Source organism: Scyliorhinus torazame, chromosome 7 (genome assembly GCF_047496885.1).
Source record: "Scyliorhinus torazame isolate Kashiwa2021f chromosome 7, sScyTor2.1, whole genome shotgun sequence".
Lineage (NCBI taxonomy): Eukaryota > Metazoa > Chordata > Chondrichthyes > Carcharhiniformes > Scyliorhinidae > Scyliorhinus > Scyliorhinus torazame.
The window spans coordinates 203,941,688-203,961,792 of record NC_092713.1 but is presented as its reverse complement, the minus strand read 5'-3'; the positions used below and the strand labels follow the sequence as shown (position 1 = coordinate 203,961,792).

Sequence of the window (20,105 nt, the reverse complement as noted above, 5' to 3'; positions counted from 1 at the left end):
TAATTCTTCATAATTTTCTCTCATCTCCAATTTCTCCCTCTTGAATTATTTTTTAATCACCTTTGGTTGCATTCCAATGTTTTTATTGGCTGGAGATTAATTTGTAGCAAGAGGCTTTAATACTGCATGCACACCACAGGTTCAGTTTGACATGAAAAGACTTTGTCTTTAAAACATATTATTGTAAGTCAGCAGAGTGCATCTCTATGCTGCAAGGAATTTCTCCGATTTACTCTGTTAGGCCAAATCTTGACTCTGGATTCAAGCTATACTTTACACCAGAGCAGTATTATTGATTTGGTACAGTTCTTATGTGGATGCACTGCTTCAACGCATTTTGTCGCTTGTACAGCCTTCTTTGCATCTACTTCAGCTATTGTGAGGCAAATTTGAGATCGAGTGCCAATTCGGAGTTCCAAGATGAAACACAATTTGACCTCTTCTTTGAACCCATAGAATCCCTACAGTACAGAACACCATTCAGTCCATCGCGTCTGCACCGTCCCTTTGAACAACCCCCCAACTAGGCCTAATCACCCGTCCTGTTCCTGTGACTCCACCCTAAGGAGCAATTTAACATGGCCAATCCACCTAACCTGCACATCTTTGGACTGTGGTAGGAAACCGGAGCACCCGGAGGAAACCCATGCAGACATGGGGAGAATGTGCAAACTCCACGCAGTTACCCGAGGTCGGAATCAAACCCGGATCCCTGGCGCTGTGAGGCTGCAGTGCTAACCACTGTACCACCATGCCTCCTCTTCTTGATCCCAAAATGCACAAAAATGAAAAACGACATCTGTTGTATGAATATGAAGAGAATTATGGGTGTGCAGGCATGAGATAAAAGCTGAAATCTCATTGACAGATTCAGGTAATTCATATAATGAACAACAGCTGGATGTGAAGTTTATAAGCCAGGATGATGGACAAGCTGAAAGTACGCTAAAAGCTATTTGAGGAAGTCAGATGGTTTAGAATAACAGATAGGAGATTGAGTTGCAGAATGGGATCTAATCAAAGGAATCAGAAAGATTATATACAAAATAATGGACATCTGGAAGTGAGTTCCAGGTTAGATTCTAATTGAAGGGTTCAGATGACATGTAAGGAATACAGGACAGCTGAAAGTGACTTAAAGGTTAGTACATAATTGAGGAGCATGGATGGTATATACACAGAATAATGATATCCAGCAGCGAATTATAAACCAGAATGTACTTGTGGGTTTCAGATGATTTAAATAGAGTACGGTCACCTGTAGGCGAGTTACAAGATGTGATCAAAAGACCTTCTTGATATGGATGGTTCAATGCCACATCTCTGACTCAATGTGGGGTGCAAATACTCATCAGGTTTGTACAGTGAAGCGATATGGATGGCACAGCTGGAGTATATTTGGGAAGAACCGTAAATTACAAGACGCTAATCCATTCGATGCCGTAAACAAAAATGGTCAATTTCAAGGAGTTTATGAATGGTATTTGAATCCAAATCTTAGATTGGAGCTTTACAATCGTCTAATTTGTTATCACTGATAAAATATATATTATATATGACAGTAAACTTTCTTTTCAAATTGATTTTCTCACCACAGCCGTGCAGTCCAGCTGTCTGTCGCTTTTTCCCCCACAGTGGTTTTCTAATACCATTTCAAGATCACGGCAGCTGCCATTTGACACAGTACAAAATACATTTATAGTAATCGGAACAAGACCAGTAATATTGCCAGGTTATTTCTTAAACATTTAAATGATACAACACAGGGAATGCCATCATTTCCTACATTATAACAATTACAGCATCAGACTCATATACAAACAATGCATAATAAAAGTAGACGTGCGAGGTAAGTGACGCCACTGTAGCATCAGTACAAGGTATCCTTACCAACCACCTTGATGAGTAGCTACATGTCATTATGTCAACCACACTATATAGCTGTTACAGTGAAAATTGGTCTGGATTACACCGTGTAGTTTAACACCGAACCTGGTTTGCTGAGTTCATCATTGGTGTATGAACTATTAGTGTTGAAATGGCCCAAACTACTTACTATAGCACAGGTAATGGTTTATCTCCACCACTCATTCAATTTTGGGGCTATTGTTCATGGCGTGACTAGTGTCGATGAAACCTGTGATAAGTAGCCTAGCAAGAACCGCATTTGCACACCTGAGCTTCACAGGGTAGGGCACAGGTTTCAAAATGAAGAAGTGATATTCCAAAATGAGAGTTTACCTATTTCAGACTATGCAGCATTCTGTATATTTTGTAGTGTCTCATTTAAAAGTCAGTGGATTGTCTTTGCTCTTTAATTTCCTTCTAGTGGAAAATAAATCAAACACCTAAATTCCCACATGGATATGCCCCAATTGAAAGACAAAGAGACCACTTTTCCACAAATATTGAGTGGTCGGAGTATAATCACTGTGTTTAATAATGCTATTCTTTCCAGAATTGCACTGGAAAGGGAATTAAATGGACGCGATAACTGTTTGTTAGTAAATTCATCCATTTAACTAAACTGTTTACACACTTATATTGGCTGTGATGGAAATTAATGTGAAGAGATTTTGACTTGTTATATATGTTAGTGAATCATACACTTATGACAGATGTGGAATAAACTGTACGATGCTTCCAGTCAATATTTTAGCAAGAAGACTGCTTGATATTTTAACCAACTATTTTCTCAGTTCAAGTTGTATTTCAGGCATTTGTTTTTCTGTTCGAAGCAATCGTTTTTAGGAGGGAGCATGTTGAGAAGGCAAGTATTAGACTCTTCATTCCTTTTGTCTCTACAGGAAGTCTCGGGTACATCCTTTCAAATGGCATTTTCTATAAGGAACATGAAGATGTAGAGGGATGTGATGGCATAGGGTACCATGACCACAAGGCTCTGAATATCAGTTCCTGAATTCGTATTGCAATCGGTAATTTTTTCACGCAACGACTTTTCCTTAGAAGCTGTCAGCTTGTCTCCACGATTAGAGTCCTGCAATGGAATTAGACAATTAAGGTGACTAAAGTTTTAAATGCCTCGGATTGTTGTATTCTGTAATGAGTTCAAACCCTGTCATTTTGACTGTACACAAATCCACATCTGATAAAATAAGAATCTACATTCCCCGGCACCCCTTAAGATATTAAAATTGAAGCAAATCCAAACACTCTCAGTGAGTTTTCAGGCAGCTACATGGACTTAATGACTTCCTGATACTTCCGGTGAGTAAGCATTGGGCCTCTATGTGCAAGGCTGAAGTCAAATCATAGCCTTTGTGGTTGGAGTCAAATTCAGATATTTAAAACAGGTAGTATTCTTGTGTCATATTCATAGGTGCTAGATTAAATATTTTATACTGATGAGGCATTCCATCACAGAGAGAGAACCAACAGACGGGGAAGTATAACCTGCTCCAAGAGGCAAGTTCCGTGAGACACAGCATCAACCATGGTGATGTTCACTTCCCAGACCATCCTGCTTTCCTGGCTAAAGGACAATGGCATGGCAAGAAGGTATTGGAGGGATATTCCGTCAACATGGCCCCTACTCAGCCTGAGAGGACAGAGTGCTGATTCGCTCCCTGCCAATGTTGCTCTGTGATAAGTCATGAGGAGATGTATAAAAGTGGATGGATTTGTCTTTCTCCAATTTTTCTTTACTTAATGAAGGAAAGAAACCTGCATCCCGGCATGTGGCGCAGTGGTTAGCATTGGGACTGCGGTGCTGAGGACCCGGACTCGAATCCCGGCCCTGGGTCACTGTCCGTGTGGGGTTTGCACATTCTCTCCATGTCTGCGTGGGTTTCACCCTCACAACCCAAAGCTGTGCAGGTTAGATGGATTGGCCACGTTAAATTGCCCCTTAATTGGAAAATAAAAATAATTGGCTACTCTAAATTTATTTTTTTTAAATTTAGAGTACCCAATTATTTTTTTTTAAAACCTGCCTCCGAAGATGATGTGATTGGTATCAAATAACTACTGTGCAGTTACAACAATGCAAGAAAGCACAGAACAGAAACATCCATTTGATTCACGCAACTAATAGCGACAAGCAAGCTCCAAAGAATAAAGCACTTAAGCCCACATTATCTGTGGTTTTCAACACTTAAAACGGAGTTGTCTCTTTTCAACCTTCTTTTCACTGAAAACAAACCTAACCCTCTCACAATGTGAATGAATGCCCCACACTTCAATTGCAAATCATTTGCAATTATAGCACTAATGACAAAATAGGAGGTCAGAAAAGACTGTTACCTGATTTGAGTCCAAACTGACACTGGCACCATTACATGAACTATCCTTGCCGGGGAGGTTGAAGGATAAGCGTTCAGTTGTTGTTAGTGCAGGCTGCTTGTTTTCCGAAGAATGAAACTGCAAAGAATTGGCGTACGAATTTATAGAATTTCCTGGAAGAGACCAAGTTGTGTTAAACTTCAGGCAAAAGGTTGAGAACCTCAGCATGAAGTAAATCCAATATTTTAGTTGGACAAATTTTGTCCTTACTCTTTTCTGAAGATTGGCAGCAGATTTGGATACATGAATGCCACCAGTCTACAGAAACCAGAATTAACAATAGTGATCTTGGGTGCTGAGTCCCCAGTCCAAATTTAAAGACCGCTTTCAAAGATTAAGGCAGATCAAAACACAGTTCATTTAAGCAATTATCAGGTGGTACAGGTGTTATACTGGATTCAGACCCAAGGCCCTGAGGTAATCTCTTGCATAGTGTCACTCATCGCCTTGAATCTAATCCCTCCCTACATGTTGATTGATGATGTGTACACTTTACTTCTTTACATACGCTTTTTGCCAAACAAAATGATTTCATTAATCGACTTAAGCCTGAAGTCTTTCCAGTTTATTCTCCTGCTCCTCCCTCTCTCAGCTCTGAGGACAAGCAGATCACAAACATTAAGGAGTCTGCTCATTGAGATATGGCCAAAAACTGGGAATGGACCACACAGTATGGGCAGATGAGGTCACTCAGATTAAACTGAGATTCAAACCTCTGTATTTCTCATTGGATATCGAATGCATTTTGTTATAACCCCCACGAGACACACGGGATCGACCCAATTAATCCCCTGTTGGATTCCAAGGACAGCGGTTCAAAAGTCTGGTCCGGTTTCGTACCAGGTAAAGACACACGAACGGACGGTGCGGCTGCACATTGACCACCTCAGGACCAGGGATCCAGAGTTAGGCCGTACCCCACCAGAAGAGCTGTCTTCCAGCCACATTGCCCTGGCACATGGGGGTCTGGGGGTGTTGCCCAATGGGGGCCCCGACACCAAGATGCGAAAGTTAGTGGACTGCCTGAAGAGGTGTCCAGCAATGAGACCTCTTAAAACTGAATAGCTAGGATGCCACTTGAGTAGTTTTACATAAGTAAGTTTATTAAGGATTGAGATTAATTATAGAAAGTGTACTGGATAATCATTATTAATCATTAAACATGTATTTTAGGACATAGCAGTGATAATCATGTAAACTCTAGCAATAAGCAGTGGCCACAATGCAAGATGGGACTTAGGCTAGCTAATTTGCCCATGTTTTTGAGACACAGGAAATGTGTGGTCAGCAGATTACTAGCAAACAAGTTTTATCAGTGGCCCCCAATATCCTCTGGAACAATCCATGAAGTGAAAGGATAGCCACTTCTGACATCCTGTCCCTCTGAAACAATCCATGGAGGAAAGAGGATGCCAGTTCTGCCATCCTGTCATTCATGAACAGATGGGTGGGCAGGATGTTAGGATGGGGAAAACAACTTAAAATGAACTTAAAACATTTGGTAAACAACAGGTGACAGGATGAGGCTCAATCATGGGTTGATTGCAATTTTATTGGATAAAGTTTGAACGTGACAGCTTCAGGGATTGGGTCGAGTCCAACTGGGATGGGCTACTGATTTTTGGAAATTGTATAATTGATGTGTCTTTATCAGTGTTTATGGATAGATCATGGCAAGCATCCAGAACTCATCTCTCGTGTACATGAACTCAAGCTTGGGAAAATAAAACAGTCTTATCCAGATTGTTGATGTGTCTGTTGCTTTCTGTACTGAGTTGAGCCACAGGGAAGAACCCCACGTGAAAGCTGACTCAATACACAGGTCTTGAAAACGCTCCTACACTGCCACTCTGAGCTGGAGACCCAGGCATCCGAAAATTCCGACAACGACATTGCCAAGGATCAGTCACTAGCATTGCTTCCCCCCCACAACGCTCATTGCAAAAACGGCATTCCCCGACACTGTATAAAAGACAGACAGAAAGCGCACATTAGTAAGCATTGCGCAGGTCAAGACACACAGCCTGAGTGAGAGAGATACAGACCGAGTGAGAATTTGGTAATTTGGTGCAGTGAGGTAACCAGGAAAGGTAAGTGGTTCATCTAATTTTGCTGTTTTTCAGTTAAAAGTGCAGTGTAGATTAGTGTCTGATTGGCTGAAGCTGCCCCCACCCTAATTGCTGAGAGGCAGTTATCTGGCAGTCACCTGAGGCCTGTTAAGGGACACAAAGGTACACATTGTATTCTTCTCTTTGAAGTTTTAGTGTGAGTCATCCTAAAGTCTGTATAAAAGACAGACAGAAAGCGCACATTAGTAAGCATTGCGCAGGTCAAGACACACAGCCTGAGTGAGAGAGATACAGACCGAGTGAGAATTTGGTAATTTGGTGCAGTGAGGTAACCAGGAAAGGTAAGTGGTTCATCTAATTTTGCTGTTTTTCAGTTAAAAGTGCAGTGTAGATTAGTGTCTGATTGGCTGAAGCTGCCCCCACCCTAATTGCTGAGAGGCAGTTATCTGGCAGTCACCTGAGGCCTGTTAAGGGACACAAAGGTACACATTGTATTCTTCTCTTTGAAGTTTTAGTGTGAGTCATCCTAAAGTCTGTATAAAAGACAGACAGAAAGCGCACATTAGTAAGCATTGCGCAGGTCAAGACACACAGCCTGAGTGAGAGAGATACAGACCGAGTGAGAATTTGGTAATTTGGTGCAGTGAGGTAACCAGGAAAGGTAAGTGGTTCATCTAATTTTGCTGTTTTTCAGTTAAAAGTGCAGTGTAGATTAGTGTCTGATTGGCTGAAGCTGCCCCCACCCTAATTGCTGAGAGGCAGTTATCTGGCAGTCACCTGAGGCCTGTTAAGGGACACAAAGGTACACATTGTATTCTTCTCTTTGAAGTTTTAGTGTGAGTCATCCTAAAGTCTGTATAAAAGACAGACAGAAAGCGCACATTAGTAAGCATTGCGCAGGTCAAGACACACAGCCTGAGTGAGAGAGATACAGACCGAGTGAGAATTTGGTAATTTGGTGCAGTGAGGTAACCAGGAAAGGTAAGTGGTTCATCTAATTTTGCTGTTTTTCAGTTAAAAGTGCAGTGTAGATTAGTGTCTGATTGGCTGAAGCTGCCCCCACCCTAATTGCTGAGAGGCAGTTATCTGGCAGTCACCTGAGGCCTGTTAAGGGACACAAAGGTACACATTGTATTCTTCTCTTTGAAGTTTTAGTGTGAGTCATCCTAAAGTCTGTATAAAAGACAGACAGAAAGCGCACATTAGTAAGCATTGCGCAGGTCAAGGACACACAGCCTGAGTGAGTGAGATACAGACCGAGTGAGAATTTGGTAATTTGGTGCAGTGAGGTAATTCGGTGAAGAGTGGGAGAAGGTGCTTTTTCCCTACTGTTTTGTTCTCTCTCTTTCTTCGGGCCTAATTTCGGGAGCCGTTCGGAGGAGGAGGAGCAGTCTCTGTGAGTATAAAAACCTAACGGAAACTTCCTGTTTTCCAGTTTTTTTCCCAAAAGTGACGTCAGAGGGAAGCTGTGATCTGAGTGGTTGATAGCAAATCTGCCCCAAATTTTTAAAAAAACACAGCTAAACTCGTAAACTTAAATTAAACTAATTAATTAATTAGTGATGGCTGGTCAGGTGATGTGCTTGAGCTGCTTGATGTGGGAGCTGGCAGATCCCATTGCGAGCTGCAGCGACCACATCTGCAGTAAGTGTTGGCTGCTCGAAGAGCTCCGGCTCAGAGTTGATGAGCTGGAGTCTGAGCTTCAAACACTGAGGCACATCCGGGAGGGGGAGACTTACCTGGACACTGTGTTTCAGGAGGCAGTCACACCTGTCAGAGTAAGTAGTTTAAATCCTGCCAGTGGCCAGGGACAGCAGGGTGTGACTGCAAGTCAGGCAGGTAAAGGGAACCAGCAGTCAGGAACTCAGGAGCCTCAGCCCTTGACTCTGTCCAACAGGTATGAGGCACTTGCTCCCTGTGTGGATGGCGAACAGGGCTGCAGGAAGGATGAGTCAGCTGGCCAAGGCACCATGGCTCAGCAGGCCATTCAAGGGGAGGGAGTAAATAGGCAAGTTGTAGTTGTAGGGGATTCTATTATCAGGGGGATAGATAGTATCCTTTGTGAGCAGGATAAAGAGTCCCGCATGGTATGTTGCCTGCCCAGTGCTAGGGTGCGGGACATCTCTGACCGGCTTGAAAGGATACTGGAGAGGGAGGGGGAGGATCCAGTTGTTGTGGTCCATGTCGGTACCAACAATATAGGCAAGTCTAGGAAAGAGGACCTGTTTAGAGATTATAAAGAGCTAGGATTCAAATTAAAAAACAGGTCCTCAAGGGTCATAATCTCCGGATTACTGCCCGAGCCACGTGCAAATTTGCATAGGGAGGCAAGAATAAGGGAAGTTAACACGTGGCTGAAAGAGTGGTGTGGGAAAGAGGGGTTCCTTTTCATGGGACACTGGCATCAGTTTTGGTACAGGGGGGACCTATATCGTTGGGATGGTCTCCACCTGAACCGAGCTGGGACCAGTGTTCTGGCGAAAAGAATAAATAGGGTGGTCAATAGGACTTTAAACTAAAGATTGGGGGGGAAGGGAAAGTCAGGGAACCAAGAGGTGAAGTAATCAGTGGGAAGCGTAGCTGCTTAGGAATACAAAAAAGCACGAAAAGACAAAACTCAGGAGAGGTTACGATAGTCCCCATCCCACAAAATATGACACAGTGTATGGAAAGGCTCAGTAAACCAAGGTCCACCACACGAAGAAAACAAAAAGGGACGGTCAATAGAGAATTAAAGGTGCTATATTTAAATGCGCGCAGTGTATGGAACAAGGTAGATGAGCTTGTGGCCCAGATTGTGACTGGCAGGTATGATGTGGTAGGCATCACAGAGACATGGTTGCAGGGGGTTCAGGACTGGCATTTAAACATCCAGGGATTCACAACCTATCGAAAAGACAGGGAGGTGGGCAGAGGGGGCGGGGTTGCCTTGTTAATTAGGAATGAAATTAAATCAATAGCACTAAATGACATAGGGTCAGATGATGTGGAGTCTGTGTGGGTAGAGTTGAGGAACCACAAAGGCAAAAAAACCAGAATGGGAGTTATGTACAGGCCTCCTAACAGTGGTCAGGGCCGGGGGCACAAAATGCACCACAAAATAGAAAGTGCATGTCAGAAAGGCAAGGTCACAGTGATCATGGGGGACTTCAATATGCAGGTGGACTGGGTAAATAATGCTGCCAGTGGACCCAAGGAAAGGGAATTCATTGAATGTTTACAGGAGGGCTTTCTGGAACAGCTTGTGATGGAGCCCACGAGGGAACAGGCCATTCTGGACTTAGTGTTATGTAATGAGCCAGACTTGATTAAAGATCTTAAAGTAAGGGAGCACTTAGGAGGCAGTGATCATGATATGGTAGAATTCAATCTCCAATTTGAAAGAAAGAAGGTAGAATCAGATGTAAAGGTGTTACAGTTAAATAAAGGTAACTACAGGGGCATGAGGGAGGAACTGACGAAAATCGACTGGGAGCAGAGCCCAGTGGGAAAGACAGTAGAACAGCAATGGCAGGAGTTTCTGGGAGTAATTGAGGACACAGTGCAGAGGTTCATCCCAAAGAAAAGAAAGGTTATCAGAGGGGGGATTAGGCAGCCATGGTTGACAAAGGAAGTTAGGGAATGCATCAAAGCAAAAGAGAAAGCCTATAATGTGGCAAAGAGTAGTGGGAAGTCAGAAGAGTGGGAAGGCTACAAAAACAAACAGAGGATAACAAAGAGAGAAATAAGGAAAGAGAGGATCAAATATGAAGGTAGGCTAGTCAGTAACATTAGGAATGATAGTAAAAGTTTCTTTAAATACATTAAAAACAAACGGGAGGCAAAAGTTGACATTGGGCCGCTCCAAAATGACGCTGGTAATTTTGTGATGGGAGACAAGGAAATAGCTGAGGAACTAAATAAGTACTTTGTGTCAGTCTTCACAGTAGAAGACATGAGTAATATCCCACCAATTTCGGAGAGTCAGGGGGCAGAGTTGAATATGGTAGCCATCACAAAGGAGAAAGTGCTAGAGAAACTAAGAGGTCTAAAAATTGATAAATCTCCGGGCCCAGATGGACTACATCCTAGAGTTCTAAAGGAGATAGCTGAAGAAATAGTGGAGGCGTTAGTTATGATCTTTCAAAAGTCACTGGAGTCCGGGAAAGTCCCAGAGGATTGGAAAATCACTGTTGTAACCCCACTGTTCAAGAAGGGAACAAGGAAAAAGATGGAAAATTATAGGCCAATTAGCCGAACCTCGGTTGTTGGCAAGATTCTAGAATCCATTGTTAAGGATGAGATTTCTAAATTCTTGGAAGTGCAGGGTCAGATTAGGACAAGTCAGCATGGATTTAGTAAGGGGAGGTCGTGCCTGACAAACCTGTTAGAGTTCTTTGAAGAGATAACAAATAGGTTAGACCAAGGAGAGCCAATGGATGTTATCTATCTTGACTTCCAAAAGGCCTTTGATAAGGTGCCTCACGGGAGACTGCTGAGTAAAATAAGGGCCCATGGTATTTGAGGCAAGGTACTAACATGGATTGACAATTGGCTGTCAGGCAGAAGGCAGAGAGTTGGGATAAAAGGTTCTTTTTCGGAATGGCAACCGGTGACGAGTGGTGTCCCGCAGGGTTCAGTGTTGGGGCCACAGCTGTTCTCTTTATATATTAACGATCTAGATGACGGAACTGGGGGCATTCTGGCTAAGTTTGCCGATGATACAAAGATAGGTGGAGGGGCAGGTAGTATGGAGGAGGTGGGGAGGCTGCAGAAAGATTTAGACAGTTTAGGAGAGTGGTCCAAGAAATGGCTGATGAAATTCAACGTGGGCAAGTGCGAGGTCTTGCACTTTGGAAAAAAGAATAGAGGCATGGACTATTTTCTAAACGGTGACAAAATTCATAATGCTGAAGTGCAAAGGGACTTGGGAGTCCTAGTCCAGGATTCTCTAAAGGTAAACTTGCAGGTTGAGTCCGTAATTAAGAAAGCAAATGCAATGTTGTCATTCATCTCAAGAGGCTTGGAATATAAAAGCAGGGATGTACTTCTGAAGCTTTATAAAGCATTAGTTAGGCCCCATTTAGAATACTGTGAGCAATTTTGGGCCCCACACCTCAGGAAGGACATACTGGCACTGGAGCGGGTCCAGCGGAGATTCACACAGATGATCCCAGGAATGGTAGGCCTAACATACGATGAACGTCTGAGGATCCTGGGATTATATTCATTGGAGTTTAGGAGGTTGAGGGGAGATCTAATAGAAACTTACAAGATAATGAATGGCTTAGATAGGGTGGATGTAAGGAAGTTGTTTCCATTAGCAGGGGAGACTAGGACCCGGGGGCACAGCCTTAGAATAAAAGGGAGTCACTTTAGAACAGAGATGAGGAGAAATTTCTTCAGCCAGAGAGTGGTGGGTCTGTGGAATTCATTGCCACAGAGGGCGGTGGAGGCCGGGACGTTGAGTGTCTTTAAGACAGAAGTTGATAAATTCTTGATTTCTCGAGGAATTAAGGGCTATGGAGAGCGGGTAAATGGAGTTGAAATCAGCCATGATTGAATGGCGGAGTAGACTCGATGGGCCGAATGGCCTTACTTCCGCTCCTATGTCTTATGGACACGTTATACATCCCTCGGTACAGCCCCGCAGCCACTGGAAGTGCAGCCACTGGTAAAGAGCAGACATCCTCCTGCTCTCCCTTCTTCAGAGAGGCTTATGGACTTCGGAGGAGGGAGGATGTTATAACTCCCACGAGACCCATGGAGATGACCCGATTAATCTCCCCGTGGGCCTCGGGGAATATGAGCTCCCCACTGAGGGACAGAGGCCCATTAGTGGGCTCGTTAATTCAATTCCAAAAAAGCCGGCCCAGGTAGGAGCCGGGCTCCTGGGTAGTCCCGACTGGGACTGGGACTGTTACTTGTAAATACTTTCCTTTTGGAAATAAACCTTTGGTAAACAACAGGTGACAGGATGAGGCTCAATCATGGGTTGATTGCAATTTTATTGGATAAAGTTTGAACGTGACAGCTTCAGGGATTGGATCGAGTCCAACTGGGATGGGCTACTGATTTTTGGAAATTGTATAATTGATGTGTCTTTATCAGTGTTTATGGATAGATCATGGCAAGCATCCAGAACTCATCTCTCATGTACATGAAATGTACAGGAAATAATTAGGGGCAGTTTAGCACAGGGCTAAATTGCTGGCTTTGAAAGCAGACCAAGGCAGGCCAGCAGCACGGTTCGATTCCCGTAACAGCCTCCCCGAACAGGCGCCGGAATGTGGCGACTAGGGGCTTTTCACAGTAACTTCATTTGAAGCCTACTTGTGACAATAAGCGATTTTCATTTTCATTTCATAAATTATCTTTTTGACTCTCCTTTCCGGACTCCTCTATGACTACTAAACATTTCTTCAACATTACCTCAACCTCCCTGTGAGAAAAGGATGTTCCAATGTTCTGCTATGAAGTCCAGTGATTCAGAGTGCACTGAGTGCCACTGAAGCTAATTGGGTCCCGTGGTTTTGTGCCTTGGAACGGTAGGACATGAGTTCCTAACTTTACTCGTGTCTATATTGGGAGGTGGTCTGTGTGGATTACAAGATCTTCTCCATGAGAATAGGAGTGAGGATAAATCTAGAGTGAAAATCACGATGGGTTGCTCTTACTCAATTCTTAGCCAATTCTATCCTATCATACTTACTGAGGCAGCTGTTGCTTGTGAAAAGGTTCAGTAGATTCTCACACTCTTCATGTTGGTTGCCGCTGTTGACACATGTGCACCATATAGAGATATCAGAGCTGCTGTTGCTCACATAGTTTGGTGTTAGAACCGTACCTGTAGGGAACATGGGTTGTACAGAGTTCTGTAAAGTACCCCTAGTTGAACATCAAACTCCAAAGAGGGGAGGTGCAGGTAATGCATAAATCCCTAACAAGGTCAAGTACACACTTTCACTTAGGATTTAGTGTCACTCAGGCACTTATCTGGTCAGAGTTTGGGGTCTTTGCCATCCTCAGGAGGAATTTCGCCTTTGAGAGCTGTCTGTCAATTAGAGGCCGGCAGCTCTCCAGAACCGGCAGAACCGTAGGGAGCGGTGGTCACTGCCAGAACTGCAGTAGACCTCACGTAGTACCCCGTGGGGTATCGCCGATGAAACCCCAGGGGTAAGGTAATAGGGGTGTGTTTGCTGGCGCCAGATAGGGGAAACCCCAGTGATGGGGGAAAAGGGAGAGGGGGGTGGGGGTTAGCATATAGGACAGGCTGAGATCTTAGTGATGGGCAACCCATGCCGGTTTGCCTTCAACTCATTGTTCCCGCTGCTGCTGGCGAAATACTAGCGACGACAGGATGAGGTGTGTAAAGTGGTCCTTAAGGGCTTCAATTCATAGAATTTTTTAAAATCATAGAATTTACAGTGCAGAAGGAGGCCACCTGGCCCGTCGAGTCTGCACCGACTCCTGGAAAGAGCACCCTACCCAAGTTCCTCCACCCTATCCCCACAACCCAGCAACCCCACCCAACACTATGGGCAATTTTGGACACTAAGGGCAATTTATCACGGCCAATCCACCTTTGGACTGTGGGAGGAAACCGGAGCACCCGGACGAAACCCACGCACACACGGGGAGGACGTGCAGACTCCGCACAGACAGTGACCCAAGCCGGAATCGAACCTGGGACCCTGGAGCTGTGAAGCAATTGTGCTATCCACAATGCTACCGTGCTGCCCCAATCGACTTCCAGTCAGGAAGATCACCTTCAAGCCTTCCCATCCCAAGTTGAATCAGAGTGTTATGGGAAGCCGACAAGCTTTACACCCAACTGTTCTGTCCACCTTCTGTCCCCCTGTCTCCCAGCTACATCCGGGGGAAAATAAAATTCCGCCATAGTGATTACGACACAGAAAGAGGCCATTCGGCACATTGAGTCCATGCTGGATTAGAATTTGCCATTGGATCATCTAAGATGCATCATTTGTGGCGCGAGAGAGAGAGAACTCTTTACCGGGGTAGAGAATCGGAAATCACGGTGTAACTTTTTAGGCCGAAGCAGAATGACATATTCCACACTGGAATCCATCCCTGATATCACTTTCAAGGGATACATTGGAAACTGTAAAGGGAACGAGGACAAGATTGTTCTCTCTATTTACCATCAGATTCTCTCCAGAACAGGGGCGAAATTCTCCGGAAACGGCGCGATGTCCGCCGACTGGCGCCCAAAACGGCGCACATCAGTTGGGCATCGCGCCACCCCAAAGGTGCGGAATGCTCCGCATCTTTGGGGGCCGAGCCCCAACCTTAAGGGGCTAGGTCGGCGGCGGACGAGTTTCCGCCCCGCCAGCTGGCGGAAAAGGCCTTAGGTGCCCCGCCAGCTGGCACGGAAATGACATCTCCGGGCGGCGCATGCACGGGAGCGTTAGCGGCCGCTGACGGCATTCCCGCGCATGCGCATTGGAGGGAGTCTCTTCTGCCTCCGCCATGGTGGAGACCGTGGCGGAGGTGGAAGGGAAAGAGTGCCCCCATGGCACAGGCCCACCCGTGGATCGGTGGGCCCCGATCGCGGGCCAGGCCACCGTGGGGGCACCCCCCCGGGGCCAGATCGCCCCGCGCCCCCCCCAGGACCCCGGAGCCCGCCCGCGCCGCCTTGTCCCGCCGGTAAGGTAGGTGGTTTAATCTACGCCGGTGGGACAGGCATTTTAGTGGCGGGGCTTCGGCCCATCCGGGCCGGAGAATCGCGGGGGGGGGGGGGGTGGCGCCAACCGGAGCGGCGCGATTCCCGCCCCCGCCGAATATCCGGTGCCGGAGAATTCGGCAACCGGCGGGGGCGCGACCCGGCGGGGGGTCGGAGAATCTCGCCCCAGATTGCTAAGTTGCCCCGACCAGGTAGGGAAGCTCAACAGATTCTGGCCAAGGAACTGCCCCCATCGAACCGCAATGGAAATTCTCCCCAGGTACTCACCCCGAGCGCCGTGTGAGAGCGCAGCAACTCCCCACAGCAAGACAAGGAGCTGGAGAAAATCCATCTCTTTCCACACCCTTCCAAAGCAAAAAACAGAATGACGTTCCCTCTCTTATTCACTGAACCATTCAGAAACCTGCTTCTGTTTTTCTTTTAGTTACATTAGATCCACAACAGGCCATGTGGAAATTAGAGACTAAAACTTGCAGCCTCCCGTGCTATGGCATGGAGAACTAAAGTTTGTGGTTTTATATTCGAAACTCAAATATCAGGAGCTCAAATCCCATCATGGAAATTGTGAACATTAATTTGTAAAATCTGACAGTTTGTGGCCAAACACTGGAAAATAATAATGAAAGCTGCTGCATTCTCCTAAAACTCAACTGGTTTGGTTATGCCACCCCTCTTACCGACTCCCAAACTCTGTGGTTAAATCTTGATGCTCTCAGCTAAATAGGGAAGAACAATAAATGCTGTTTTGCCAGTTCTATTCAAAACTCAAAGAAGTTTATTCTGTCTAATTGCGTAATGATTGAAGTGACAACGGTGGTAGGTTGAGATGCAGCAAACGTGGCGATAAATTCCAGGGGATTGACAAATCGTGTGGAGTGAAGGGTGGTGATGGGAAGGGCCATCAGTGAGTAACATCTTCAACCGCCAATGTTGGATGCTCCTGCAGCTCGATAAAGAGCAGCATTGCTGTGAACCTGGCTCCAGTGTGCCCCATTGCACACCCAACTACAAAAAAAAAACTTTGAAAGACTTACAAAGTGGGACAGAAATCCTACCTACCCCCCAAAAAGCAAATGACTAAATACTTGAGAAACCAATATAATCACCCATTCCCTAACATTGCCTCAGCAAAATAATTTGATTGGTCATTTCAGATATGAGTTCATCCAGTAAAAAAATATATAACTGATCAAATAATTGTTAGTTTAAACTTAATTTGACTCAAGTACACTTTGTGAGGGACAATTACCCCGATCACTAAGTGTTGATGACATTGGGCTGGAGTCTCCCACCCCGCCCGCCGCAAGGACACCACGGGCGAGCCCCGTACAATGGAGAGCTCCATTGACCTTGGCTGGGATTCTCCGGTTACCGGGCGAACGTAGCCGGAGAATCACGCCCATTATAAACACAGCTTGAACATTTAAAATAGTGGCTTGTGATGTTCAAAGCTCTTCATCACTGGAACTCTCCACACGTCATGCCTGGCTCTGTTATAGACTAATTGACAGATTATTTGCTGAACAACAGGAAGCGCTGTTGACATTGGCAGGACTGGAAGATCCCACCTCAGGCCACTGGCGAGCTGTCTCCGCTGCCGGAAAACACGCCGTGGGGGGGGGTGGTGAAAAATCCTGCCCATAGTTTCAGGATGCATGTCCAGATTTCACCAGAAACGTGGGACTAATTGGATAAGTGCAGCTCCAACACCAACCAGAACAAAGTAGCCCACTTGACTAGCACCATATCCACCACATATTCAATCCCTCCACCTCCGACGCACAGTGGCAGCAGCAGTGTGCACCAACTACAAGATGCACCGCAGGAATTCACTAAGTTCCCTGAAACTTCCAAACCCACGACTACTACCATCTAGAAGAACAAGGGCAGCAGATACCTGGGAACTCCACCACTGGGATTTTCCCTCCAAGCCAAACACCATCCCCGACTTAGAAATATATCACCTTTTCTTCACTGTCGCTGGGTCAGAATCCTGGAACACCCTCCCTAACAGCACTATGGGTGTACCTACACCACGTGGACTGCAGCAGTTCAAGACGGCAGCTTACCACCACCTTCTCAAGGGCAAGTAGAGATGGGCAATAAATGCTGGCCTAAGCAGTGTTGCTTACATCCCATGAATGACTTTTAAAAAATATACATATTTATTAAAGTTTTTAACACAGTTTTTCTCCCTTACAAACAATAACCCCCCCCCCCCCCGCCCCCGTAACAAAAAAAAAGAAACGAGAAATCGCGTGGAGCAAGATATATTCATGGCAAAATAGTATATTTACATAGCTTTGTACACTGGCTCTCTCCCGTACGTGCCACTTTCCCCGACTCTTCATGTTATCTCTTGCTCTTCCACCCCCCCCGGCAGCTCCCCCTCCCCCCTCCCCCCCCTCCTCCCCGGACGTCCGTCCCCCCGTCCCCCCCAGGTTGCTGCTGCTGCTGACCGACCTTCCTCTAACGCTCCGCGAGATAGTCTAGGAACGGTTGCCACCGCCTGTAGAACCCCTGCGCAGACCCTCTCAAGGCAAACTTAATCCTCTCCAACTTTATGAACCCAGCCATATCGTTTATCCAGTCCTCCACGCTGGGGGGCTTCGCCTCCTTCCACATTAGCAAGATCCTTCGTCAGGCTACTAGGGACGCAAAGGCCAGAATACCGGCCTCTTTATGAATGACTTTTTTAAAAGGTTCCCACCGTTGTTACAATTCTATTACTGAAGGAAGAAATTTGCCCGCCACCTGAGCTGCCCTCCCACTTCCCAGCCCGTTCCAATAGGACTGAGAAATCAGCCCGTTTAGTCGTTACAATATCGGAAACATAGAAACTAGCGAAAATCTTCCAAAGCATTTGTGCCTCTCCTCCCCCCCTCCTCCCCATGAAGATATTGAGCACTGCTTACTCCTCAGTTTTAGAAACGCTTGGTACAATTAAGTAAAGTTCAGAGCATTTACCAATGAGGCCTGTGTAAGACTGAAGGCAGGCATTATAGTTCTCTCCGAAACAATAGCTAGCAGACTTCTTGGACGGTTGGCAGTTGGTCTGAAAATCTGCGAGTCGAGATCTGTCAGAAAAATGAGAGAAAGCAAGACATTACGCTTGGGGACACCAACAGTCAGATTTGCAGGGGGGATTTGCTACAGCAGAATATAATGTGGAACCATTCATGCTGAGTCAGTAATGCAACTAACAATAGGCTTCACAGTCAAAGTGGATTGCCTGAAGTTAGCCTACAAATATCCGGATTATTGCTGTATTTATTTATTCATGTGTGTATGGTGGAGCAGAAAGGCAGAAAAAGTATTAATGTGGCAGTACAGAGATATTGATGTATGTCTGTATTGATGGAGGTACTTATGTGTGTTCTTGTGGTAGCAAAACAAATGTAGCTTTTGGAATTCCATGAAATGGCAATTCATGGGAATGGTTCGATCTGTTGAAATTCTACGTAATGATTGTTATTTAGGCAAAGGTCCGATCATTGGGAGTACAGGCTCAAAATATTTCTTTTTCCCCTAGGACTCTACTTGAGATTTTCTTAAAGGCAAACTTTTAGTTTCCATGGCTCTTTTCTCATTCTCACTTACACCTTTATTCGGCAATGCAGTCACATGGTATCATTACTCTCTGTATTTGTGCTGAATTTGTTCAGGGTTTCCTTCTTCAGATGATAAGGTCATATATATATCAAAGACTGTGTATGTATTATTAAATCTAATTTAAAAAAAAAAAAATTTAGTGTACCCAATTCAGGGGCAATTTAGCGTGTTCAATCCACCTATCCTGCACATTTGTGTGTTGTGGGGGCGAAACCCACGCAAACACGGGGAGAATGTGCAAACTCCACACGAACAGTGACCCAGAGCTGGGATCGATCCTGGGACCTCGGCGCCGTGAGGCAGCAGGGCTATCCCACTGCGCCACCATGCTGCTCTTTATTAAATCTAATTAACCTGGAATCTGCTGAAACCCTCTTTCATGCCTTTGTTACCTCGAGATTAGCCTAGTCGAACACACTTCAGGCTGGTCTCCCACATTCGACCCTCATTAATCTTGAGGTTATCCAAAGCTCTGCCACCCATTCCGTTCCCCTACCAACCCTGGGGTGTTGCCCTGCATTGGCTCCAATCAAGTAACGTCTTGATTTTAAAATTCTCATCCACGTTTTCAAATCCCTCCATGGCCTCACCCCTCCCTAACTCTGCAATCTTGTCCAGCTCAACAATCCTCCAAGGTATCTAAATTTGGCCTCCCCAATTGGCCAGCAGTTCTCCAGTCTCTGCAACAACAGGAACTTCAGTGGACAGAAGAGGAAGTGCATGAAGTTGACAGAGCCCAAGTCCTGAGACTGGATGGAAAGGTAGATTTGCGGGGTCCCAGTGGAGGATAGGAAAAGCCTGGGAAGGGTGGAAAGTGGGTGATTGGGGTGTTGGGGGAAGAGGCCGGGGGGGAGTGGGTGGTCAGTGGCCATTGGGCATTAAAAATGGAAGGATGGGAGGGGTTTGGATGGTTCTTCCTCCCCCCCGCCTTCCACTTCCTACCCCCGCCCCACATCCTACCCGAGGCCTAAGCCTGATCATTTTCAGGCTTCAGCTATCCCCTTAAAATCCTTCCGGCAGGCTAAAACAAATTGAGGCTGGGTGGGAAATGGCCCTTAAGTGGCCAATAATTAGGGCAAGGGTGGGCTTCGAGAGTAGGCCCAGTGTAAAATCGCTTGACGGTTGGCGGGAACCCAGATGGAAGCCCATTGCTTCTATTTCAGTCCCCCCCCCTCCCCCTCCCCCTCCCCCACCCCCCCCCCCCCCTCCCCCACCCCCCCCTCCCCCTCCCCCTCCCCCACCCCCCCCCTCCCCCTCCCCCCCCCTTCCCCCACCCCCCCCCCCCCTCCCCCACCCCCCCCTCCCCCTCCCCCACCCCCCCCTCCCCCTCCCCCACCCCCCCCTCCCCCTCCCCCACCCCCCCCAACCCCCCCTCCCCCCCACCCCCCCAACCCCCTGCCTATAAACCCACCGGTGGGGGAACCAGAAATTCAGCC

At 46.1% G+C, this 20,105-nt stretch overlaps 1 protein-coding gene across 2 annotated transcripts in view; it reads right to left on the bottom strand.

Annotated features, from left to right (window-relative positions):
* Nucleotides 1-1,456: 1,456 nt before the first annotated feature.
* Nucleotides 1,457-20,105, bottom strand: part of LOC140426793 (GDNF family receptor alpha-4-like) — a 60,190-nt gene continuing 41,541 nt past the window's right edge. For both annotated transcript variants that reach the window (XM_072511972.1, XM_072511973.1), the window contains exons 5-8: nucleotides 18,025-18,134; nucleotides 13,063-13,197; nucleotides 4,264-4,415; nucleotides 1,457-2,998 (exon numbers count right to left, since the gene is read on the bottom strand). In XM_072511972.1, coding sequence (XP_072368073.1) covers nucleotides 2,828-2,998; nucleotides 4,264-4,415; nucleotides 13,063-13,197; nucleotides 18,025-18,134 — 568 coding nt within the window. In that variant the 3' untranslated portion in view covers nucleotides 1,457-2,827. The remainder of the gene's footprint in view (nucleotides 2,999-4,263; nucleotides 4,416-13,062; nucleotides 13,198-18,024; nucleotides 18,135-20,105) is intronic.